Source organism: Crocodylus porosus, unplaced genomic scaffold (assembly GCF_001723895.1).
Source record: "Crocodylus porosus isolate Cpor-Errol unplaced genomic scaffold, CroPor_comp1, whole genome shotgun sequence".
In the NCBI taxonomy this organism is placed as follows: Eukaryota; Metazoa; Chordata; order Crocodylia; family Crocodylidae; genus Crocodylus; species Crocodylus porosus.
The window spans coordinates 104,588,087-104,598,089 of record NW_017728947.1 but is presented as its reverse complement, the minus strand read 5'-3'; the positions used below and the strand labels follow the sequence as shown (position 1 = coordinate 104,598,089).

Genomic DNA, 10,003 nt, shown 5'->3' with positions numbered 1-10,003 from the left:
CGGCGGGGGGGCTCCCCCGGCCCAGACGCGACGTCATTGTGCTCCGCCCCGCGCCGGGCTCCCGGCCCCGCCCGCGCAGCGCGCAGCGGCATCGAGTTTGCGGGGAAGCCGCGGTCGCCGCCTGGCCCGGGCGAGGGCGCCCCGAGCTGCCCGCAGCCCGAGCCGCCCCCTGGCATGAGCCGCCTCCCTGGTGCCAGACCGAGTTTGCGTCCTGCGTCCTGGGCATTTACCCCTTTCAGCCTCCAGTCGTGGCCCCGCCAAGGCGCGGAGCCGTAAGCCCCTCTCGGCCGTTTGGCGCGACAAAAAAGACGGAGCGGGGCCGGGCGCGAGGGGCGCAGGTTCAAGAGGCGCGCGGCGTACCGCGCCGAGCACTGCCTCGAGCGAGTCCTGCGGACGTGGCCCCGAGGCACAGAGGAGCGAGGGAGCCGCTCCCCTGGCCACAGCCTGTGACCTAGTTAGGTGCATCGCCAGCGTGGCGAGGGCCAGGAGGAGGCCGGCCAGGACGTCCCGGGACTTGCTGGGGCCGCAGGCGGGGAGTGTGTAAAGGCAGAGGTGCGGGGGCCGCAGCCAGGGGTGCCTGCACCGGGGTCTCCCTCTGCTCACAGGTGTTGGGGGGGTCCCTGACCTGCACCACATACACGCCTGCTGTGTGACGGGCCAGCTCGCCCCTTTGGGGATTTGCAGGCTTAAGGCCCACTGTGGAAAACTATAATTCTCCCCTCAAGGGGGGGCGGCTACTGGGAAAGTGGCAACAGATTGCTTGGAGCAAATGAAAAAAAAACGGATGGAAGTGACGGTTAAAGGTTAATAACTCGTGTGCTAAGGGGGGGACACTGAGCACAGCACACCCACTGGTCCTTGAAACTGCTAGGGATCCTCCCAGCCAGAGCCTCCTTCCTGGTAAGAAATACAGCGAGCTTGGCCAGGGCCAGGAGGAGGCTGACCAGGAGGTCCCGGGATTTGGCAGAGCCACGGACAGGGAGTGTGTAAATCAACAGAGGCGGGGAAACGTGCGGAGGAGACGGAGCAGGGGCTGCAGCCTGGTTTGCTCCAGGTGTGCGTGCACCAGGGCCTCCCTCTGCTCACAGAAGGGGCAGGTGTTGGGGGAGTGTGTCAGTCACGCCAGATACACGCCTGCTGTGTGACAGGCATGTTTGTCACCTTGAGGGAGGGATGTGGGCCTAGGCCTCCCTCAGTTGGGGAGACTGCAGAAAATTTGAAAACAGATTGCTGGGAGCAGATAAAAAAATCAAAACAGGAACGGGAGTGCTGGTCAAAGGTGCATAACTAGAGTGCCAATGGGAGACACTGAGCAGAGCACACTGTGCCTGGTGGTGCCCGAGTGAATCCAGGGAGCCAGTGGACGCTGCCCAGTGATGTTCTGGCTGGAGATGGGAATGAATGAGGGCAAGGAAAGTGGCCCTGCGGTCCCTGGGGACTCTCCCATCCAGAGCCTCCCTCCTGGTCAGGTATATAGCCAGCTTAGCCGGGCCCAGGAGGAGGTTGACCAGGAGGTCCCGGGACTTGGTGGGGCCACAGACAGGGAGTGCATAAATGAAGAGATGAGGGGAATAGTGCAGCCAGAACCTCAGCAGGAGGAGGTGGTGCAGGGGCAGCAGCCTGGCACACTCCAGATGCGTGCACCAGGGTTTCCCTCTGCACAGAAGGGGCAGGTGTTGGGGGAGAGGGGCATGAAGCATGTCAGATACATGCCTGCTGTGCGACAGGGAACCGGGCAAGGTGGACCTATGATTTGACTAAGTTCATATTGGTTCATATTATCTTACGTGGCTGCTGCTTTATACGGTGTAACAGGCACATTGCAGGTCAAGCTGAAAGGGCAGCGCTCTTGTTAAAGTGATACGCACTCATTTCTGAGGGCACGTGGGCCCCTTCCTCTCCGTTTGGCTTCTTACATGAGTGCACATAAAATCAGTGCTTTGGCCCTGACTTGGGAGCTCCTCTGTGGAGATGTGCCCTTGCACAACTACGGAGTCTCGCTGGAGTTGGCAGAATCTTTTTGGGAAGGAGGTTGCTTTCTGCCTGTGCGGAGCCATTGGCAAAGTCCAGATGTGTCTGTTTGGGATGAGACAAAGCAATGCAAGACTGTTTCTTGGCCCTTTTTGAAGTGGCTTTCATTCATGGTAGGCGCACTTACAATTTTTATGCTGATAAAATTGCAGTTGCTTGTAGTGGTTTCTCATTTGAGTCATTTGCATTTACTAATTTACTAGACTATGATTGTTTTGGTAGTTTAAAATTTTTAATTAATAAATTTCAGCAGAAACTAGTTTATCAAATGATCTCTAGGCGTGAATGCCAGCAGTACATTCAGATAGGCTGCATTGCAAATGTGGGCGAGTTCGGGAAGAGAAGCTCTGAAGAACTAACTAACAAAACCCTCCCATCTGTTATGATCTTGAATTTGACATGCCAAGCGGCCTCAACTCTTATTGAAGTCGGGCCTTTCTGTTTTAACTATGCCAGTGGACTCGAGAAGTTTTTTGAGTCTGTGAGCTCATTAAAGTGATGGGTTTGGTATTAAGGAATAATTTAAAAGGGAAATTTGAAATTTAAAGGACTACAGAAATGAGGTTTCACTTGTGAGAGTTATTTTGTATTGTGGACTTAAGCAGTTTTTTTGTTAATTACAGTTTTTAATAGTCATAATTTTGGAAGACTGTTTAGTCTCAAACTTGTTTTTATTTATTTATTTTTAGTTGAAGAATTTGAAGGTTAATTTCCCTAGCATAGACTTCCAAACAGGACAATAGTTTTTTGGTAATAACTACTTTGAAGTGCATGAGGAAGATGGGCATTCATTATGTTGGAGGGTATACGAATGGTAACTGGACAACTGTATAGAATAATTCTGTTTCCTTACTAATTGCCATTACAAACATACAGATTCAATATTTTATACAACCTCTTTTTTATGATTACGTTTGCAAATTGATTGCATTTTGTTATTTTAAAATATGTTGGTTAGATATTTATGTATAAAAGTTTTTTGCTTTATAAATAAAACATGCAGTCATTTAAATACTTCCATAAGGCTGGAACTCTGATGCGCATAATTGTACGTCGTGTAATCCTGGTAATTGCAAATGGCAGCAGGATATCCATTGTTAGAATTTAGGAGTAAATGTAACAGGTTTGATTAATGGTAAATCTGTAAGACTGTCTAAATTAATGTTTTCAGCAAAAATCTCATCTTTATCAGTTACAGCCTCCAACAGAGGATCAGCCAAGGAAATTGAGTTGAGGCTAATAGTTAACCATTTACCATACCTCATAGATTTTAGGTCAAGTGATAAAAGGCTGGCAGGAAATGAGAAATTGATACCCCGGAATAAGAGAGTAAACATGTGTAGGGTAAAGCTTTTAAAAGATTCTGTTTGATAAATTAGAAAATGGGTAGGCAAAGCCACCCATGCGGAGAACTTTTCACAGCTCTCTTAGTCTGAAGCTGACAGCACCAGCATCAGAAATGTTCTTATGTATATCAAAGGGCAAATCCTCAGGTGGTACAAATTGTCGTGGCTCTGTTGGCTTCAGTGGAGTCAATGGACTTGTGTTAGCTTTTACCAGCCAAGGATTTATTCCTCAGTGTTTCTCAAGTAATTTGAAATTTTGGAATCAGTGGCATTTTGGACACCAATTGTAGATCTGCCCCAATATGTGTGTGTTACCAGAGTATGAGTCAATGAACATGGAGTTATGCTGTACGAACTGAAGTTAAATTTGGAGATACGGGGAAACTTTTGTGAGAAACCGTTTATTTTAAACGTATTACGTATCTTTCAAAGGTTAACTTATATGTACTTTCACAGACAAGCCATTTTGGCTCATGTTTTTATACAAGTGAACTTTAAATTTTGGATCCAACTCAGTCTGCAGCGATTTTGCAAAAAATTTAACTTTCAGTAAATGCATAGATCTGATGGGACCATTCACACACATAAATAGTCAACATGTGTGGAAGTGTTTTCAGGGTCATGCCCTGCAAGTATATGTAGAATATACTATGGTAAAGCAAAAATGAATGAATGATTGTCACTGATATTTAAAAAGTTCCTAAAGATTAATCAGATAAGAGGATCTATCCTCAGAAACATTACCATAAAACTGACACGGTATATTGGTTTCTGTACTGATACGTAGCAAATCAACCATGAAATGCCTATTGTGTACTTGGTCCTGTTTTACATGTTTCAAAAACTGAAGGTCAAACTGAGATGTAATTGTACTTCATTCTATTGCAGATCCTTGTTTATATATTCCTCGTTTTGCACACATGCTAGAATTTGGAGATAAGAACCATGAGGTATCCATGACGGCTCTAAGGTTATTACAGAGGATGAAGAGAGACTGGATGCACACAGGACGTCGACCATCAGGGTTGTGTGGAGCAGGTACCGTATTAAACATTTTATGTAAATTGTGCAGCCTGTAAAGGGATGATAATCTCATTCACTGTTCAGAAGGCTCCAGCCATGAGTTGTATGTGCTGCCATGAGAACATGAGTTTTATCTCTTGAGCAGATTTGTTTTGCTGTTGTAGCTTTGTGCATCTAAGACGCGTACAGAACTGGCAACTTTCTCGTCAGAATCTTTTCCAAAATCCAGCCTTGATATCCATCTGTCCCTGCTGCCAAAACTGTTGGTCAGACCCTCCCCATTTGTTATCTTGATTTACTCTAACCTCTTTTCTGGCAACCACATCACTACCTGTAATCTTTGCAAAATCTCGCTGCTCAGGCATTCTTTCTTGCTTGTTGCTACTCATTCTCTTCCAGAGTCCCTCTGCTGGAATCTTCCACTTCATCAAATTCAAGCTGCTGTTCCCACCTGCCAGGCCATTTGCTAATGTGCTCTGTTCTATTTACCCACTTTGTTTTTTATTGCATACCCCTGCCTGCTCCCTCTGACTTGCAAATGACGCCAGCATTATTTCCCTGTTTTTCTTCTTTTCCCATAATATTTACACCTTTTCTTTTGTGCTAGCCATTATACATGAAGTTAAAGGTCTGCTCGTTCCTTGCAGTCTGCCAGGCTAGTGTGATTAAGGCACAGATGGTTTCTGTAGCCAGTGATACCAGGAAGCGATATGGTTACCATCACATTTAGTTGCCTTTAACTCCCCAGCCTGAAGGAGCAGGTACTCATTTACAGCTGGGTCAGTGAGGGCTGCCTTCAGCCTCAAGGCAGAATAAGACTCCCAAGTCTGGAACCACAATAAGGTGCCTTATCCAGTCTGCCATTACATCCCTCGTTATATGTGAAATAACTTCTCTGGACTAACCCATAAAGATCCTACTCCATCATCTTGAAACCCTCTTTTCCAAACCTGCCTTTTCTCTAACGCTTACAGAAAATGCTTACACCTGTTTAAGGAGGCCTAGGTTGAGAGGTAGTCAGGGACAGCTGGTTGGGTCACCGTAACAAGAGGGTTGTATGGTCACAGCCATTATCTTTGGGCTTCACTGTATTTTAAAGTTTTTTATGCAGAGATATGTAAAATAATTTTAAAAAACCTTTTCAGTGATGCGGTGTACAGAGAAAGCTTATGTGACCCTCACCATCATCTTGCAACCTTCAACCTCTGTTACTGTTTGTGATGCTTCACATTTGCATCTTGTTTCAAATGTGAGCATAAAGTCTTGAGAAGAGGGATCATATCTTGCTCTGATTTGGTAGATCAGCTAGGCTGCTGGCAGCCTGTAAAGCAGTCACACAGTGGGGTCCAAGGAGTTTTATGCCCCATCCCCACAATCACGTCACCTGCCATGCACTCCTGGCATGGAAGGCTGTGTGATTTTTTTTTTATTTTTTTTTTTGGGGGGTGGGAATGGGGCATCAAATGGCCGAGATCCCTATTGTGTGATAGCTGGCTGCTAGGGCTGCCCAGTGCTGATCTTAAGATCAGCTGTTTGGAACCAGGATGCAGCTGCTGTCTGGCCAGTCCCTGTGATCGAATAGGGGGCAGCCCCCAGTCCCAAATGGAGACCAGAGGCGTCCCCTTGCCTGGCTTCCAATAACCCAGCATTTTAAAGAGCCTTGACCTGCCACTCTCTCAAGGGTGGCAGGGCAAGGCAGCAAACCTGCTGGGTCATAGGGAGTTTCAGGGCTCTGCCCAGTTTCGTACCCTGCTGCCTCATACTCATGCTGACGCTTAAATGATTATTGGCACAGGGATGGTGCAGCCCAGAGTCTGGAACATGTCACACATTCAGTTTGATACCATACAAACCAGCCCTAAATATTGAGGCTGGCTTGCCATTTTATGGTGCCATAAATTGGCTCAGTGTGTGTCCTGTTGCATAGTCGTAGCAACTCTTATGTGGCACGTTAATTGTGCCATATGTGTAACATCTGCCAGGGCCTTTAGATTCAGAAACCTAGGTACTAACTTTTGGGCATTGCCAAAATCCCTACAACAGTAACAATAGCAGCAGCATCTGTTACTGGTATTGACCACTAGCTAGGTAGAATCTGGCTTGCGGAAAAGGCAGTAGGAGATCGTTACTAAAATCATGATGATTTTTTAATGTGTGAACAATCAAATACTCTCATGCTGTATTTGAGTAGCTCACCATGGTTGCCAAATGCAGCAAAAACATAGAATTTTACAGAACACAGTTTGCAATCAGCTTAATGTTATTGGACTGAAAGCAAAGTTTGTAAATTCAACTTAATCACCTGTATTCAAGTTTGCAGCTGAGCATTAGCATTTGTTATTCTTTAGCTGAAGATGAGAACAAAGACAGAGAGTGTACTTGTGTGACTCAAAATTTTCTTCTTTACTTCCATATCTTATTTTTGACATTGCCTTTCCTTTTTGTCCTCTAGCTCTTCTAGTGGCAGCAAGAATGCATGATTTCCGACGTACTGTTAAGGAGGTCATCAGAGTGGTCAAGGTTTGTGAATCTACGTTACGGAAAAGGTCAGTGGAATATTATTGGTTGGATCTTTCACTTAAGGTACTGGAAAGGGGTAAGTTCAGGTCTGTGTGCATGCGAGAGGAATGGATTATTTAAGAATCATGAAAGTAAAACTTTGTTTGTAGGTCACCCTTGGATTAAGGATCATAGAATCACGAGGTTGGAAAGGACATAAAGTTCAACGCTCTTCACAGATACAGGATTTGTTGTTCTTAAACCATCCCAGATAGACTGGGGTTAGAAGGATCCAGAAAGGTCATCTACTCCAACCCCTTACAGGCTTGGGGGTCTGTGTGCATGGACTTGAGCCAGAAAGGCTCAAATAGTTGTTATCAGAATCTCAGGCCACCTGTTTTTTTCTGGAGACGCTAGTTTATAAAAAAAATAATTTGGGGATTTTTGTATAGATATAAATAATTGGAAACCCACGTATTAAAAGAAGAAAATACATCAAAGGCAAGTTAATAATTGCTCTCACTTTTTATTAAGTGGCAATAATCATCCAGTTTTCTTCATGTTTGGTTTAAAGAGCTGTAACAGTCTTTTTCTTGGGTTCGCTAAAAAGAGATCTAGTTTCACAATATTCCATTCAGTGTTTTCCTACCAGGGAATCTTTTCTGTTACCAGTTTTTCCCAAACTTTGTTAAACCAAGATGATAACTTCGAAGAATTTTTTTCCAATCGGCGGAAGAGTATCTAGCTAACCTAATACTTTGATGTTGATTTTTAGCTTCAGATATTGTTTGTTTTTTGATTGTGCAAAGTCTGTGCGCTAGAGGGTCTACCATTTGCAAATTGGGGATAATAATACTTCCTTCCCTTGCAGGGATGTTAAGACAGAAATTCATTAATGCTTGGTATGTTCAGATAATATAGTAGCAGAGATGTATCAGTACTAATATAACTTTGCTCAGTGGGCATATTCTTTCATATACATTTTATAATTCATGATTTCTGCACTTCATAACACGCTTTCTGGCTAATGAACTGAAGTGTTCATTTTTATTAAGAGTAATAATAAGAATAGCGTATTACAGTTGGAAGTAAAAATTTAATTTGGGCATTGTTTTAAGCGAAGAAATCGTACAGCAAAATTCATGCTTTGAAATATTTACTCAAGTCCTAGCCATCAGCTAACATGACAGCGTTATTTACTTTGACAAGGTGAAAGTGACAGCTGAATTATTTTCAGGGAGCTGTAATTGCAACTGTATTTATCATGAATCTATAAAACATGATTGATGTTTTTCAAATAAGAGCACATTATATAGTATTTAACTAAGGCAAATTAAAAAAAAACAACACCCTATGAATAAGTGTTTTACGTAGCCAATGTATTTTTCTTTCCTTTCAAGAATTAGACTCTTGAAATGTCATTAAGTAGAAGTTGTCTAAATTAATAAGTACTTGTTTCACATGCTTAAGAATCTCTTTGCTTCTCAGTGCAAAATGCAGTTTTATTTATTTTTAATTATTGCTCTTTCTGTGCTGTGTTATCTTAAGAGTAGTTAATGCTTTGTGCAGATGGAAGTGGAGTTGGTGAAAGCATTAATGGACAAAGTTAAAGTTTTATTTGGAGTGCTGACCACTTCTTTCTGAAAATTCTTAACTTAAACAATAATTATAGCTCAAGACCATTTTAATAATCCTGGTGCTCCTGAGCCTCCCAGTTATTCCTTACTCTTTGATTTTTCTAATTTCTGCTGGCTTGTTAAGGTGCTGTTAAAGAGCAGGGGAAAATGTAGGCCTCATTTGCCCTTGTTGTGTGACACGTTCGTTGGTAGAAACTCAACCTTGAAGGGTCGGATCAGGACAATTTATTCTTTGCACCCCTGTACGATGGATGGGATTCTGCTGTTCCAAAAATGGGAAATGATGTGTGGTGGATGTGGTTTTGTCTCAGTACTGAGGTGGATACCCATTGTAGTATGCTTTGGACAGCTTTATTCCATATGGAGCCCTTGCTACAGGGGATAACTGTCCTTCCTGAGAGATTATTCCAAATTCTTTGTAGCACAACTACAGTAAGAGTGGAGGCAGGGCCAGTTGACATTCTCACCTAAAGTACCTGACTTTTCAGCCTATAATGTGCCAGTGCTACCCATGAGAACGGGGTTCGCAGTAAGAGGCTCAAAGTATGTGACTGATGCAGTATAATGCCTAGTCATTCAGCTTTCAAGCTGGTGAAATGGTTACCTTATGATAAAAGAAAACATTTTCTGCAAGGCAGAAGCAACCAGATAAGGGTTACATGCCCGACTGCATTAAAACGAAGGATTCCTAATGGCTTTTAACTTGCATGCTTTGTTTAAAAAATGTTTTTGTCTTTCAGCAGGTATCTCAGTAAAAAGCCTTAATAATCACTTCACAAGGCCTTATCGTTTTGTAACTCGAGGCACACAATTAAAATATACAACTTTACCCCAGTTGTTGAATCAAAATCTATTAAATATTTATAAGTGCACTGAAAATTCCTTCTATCTCATTTCCAGTCTAATTGGAACAATACTGGATTACACATCATTTCCTACATTCAAAACACTGCACAGATATTAACTAATTAGTCAGGCTTTTAATTCCTGTATGCCAATTGTGTCAATGCCTGCAAATAGCTTTTAATGTATATCCAATATATTTGTTTAAGTTTATCCCTTCAATTTTAATCTATAGTTTACCCTGTTTTGATTATTGCCTTTTTCTTGTATTCCCTTATTCATATGGCATATAGTGAAATATTAGATTGTCATCTGTAAAGACTTTTTGGGGAGGGTACAGTATCTAGAACAATCAAACCCTTTTCCTTGTTTTCAGAGCATAGGCCCTTCCTAATAGAAATAGATGAATAATCTTATTTTTATTTGGCAGTTTTGAAGTTTTGCTTAGTCTTTGAGCTTTACGTATACATTGAGCCAGTTTTTATGATACAGAATCTTTCTTTTTTAATTCATAAAATACTGTTTACAGTAGTGAAGCTTTGCTTAGAGTGAATTGGAATGAAAGAGCAGAATTACTTTAAAGCCATTTGCAGTGGGGAAAAAGGCAGTTCTAGCTAAAGCAAA

The 10,003-nt window shown here is 42.9% G+C and overlaps 1 protein-coding gene across 2 annotated transcripts in view; it reads left to right on the top strand.

The window, feature by feature from the left end:
* Positions 1–10,003, top strand: part of BRF1 (BRF1, RNA polymerase III transcription initiation factor subunit) — a 249,905-nt gene that overhangs the window by 112,626 nt on the left and 127,276 nt on the right. For both annotated transcript variants that reach the window (XM_019550818.1, XM_019550819.1), the window contains 2 exons: positions 4,266–4,415; positions 6,853–6,946. In XM_019550818.1, coding sequence (XP_019406363.1) covers positions 4,266–4,415; positions 6,853–6,946 — 244 coding nt within the window. The remainder of the gene's footprint in view (positions 1–4,265; positions 4,416–6,852; positions 6,947–10,003) is intronic.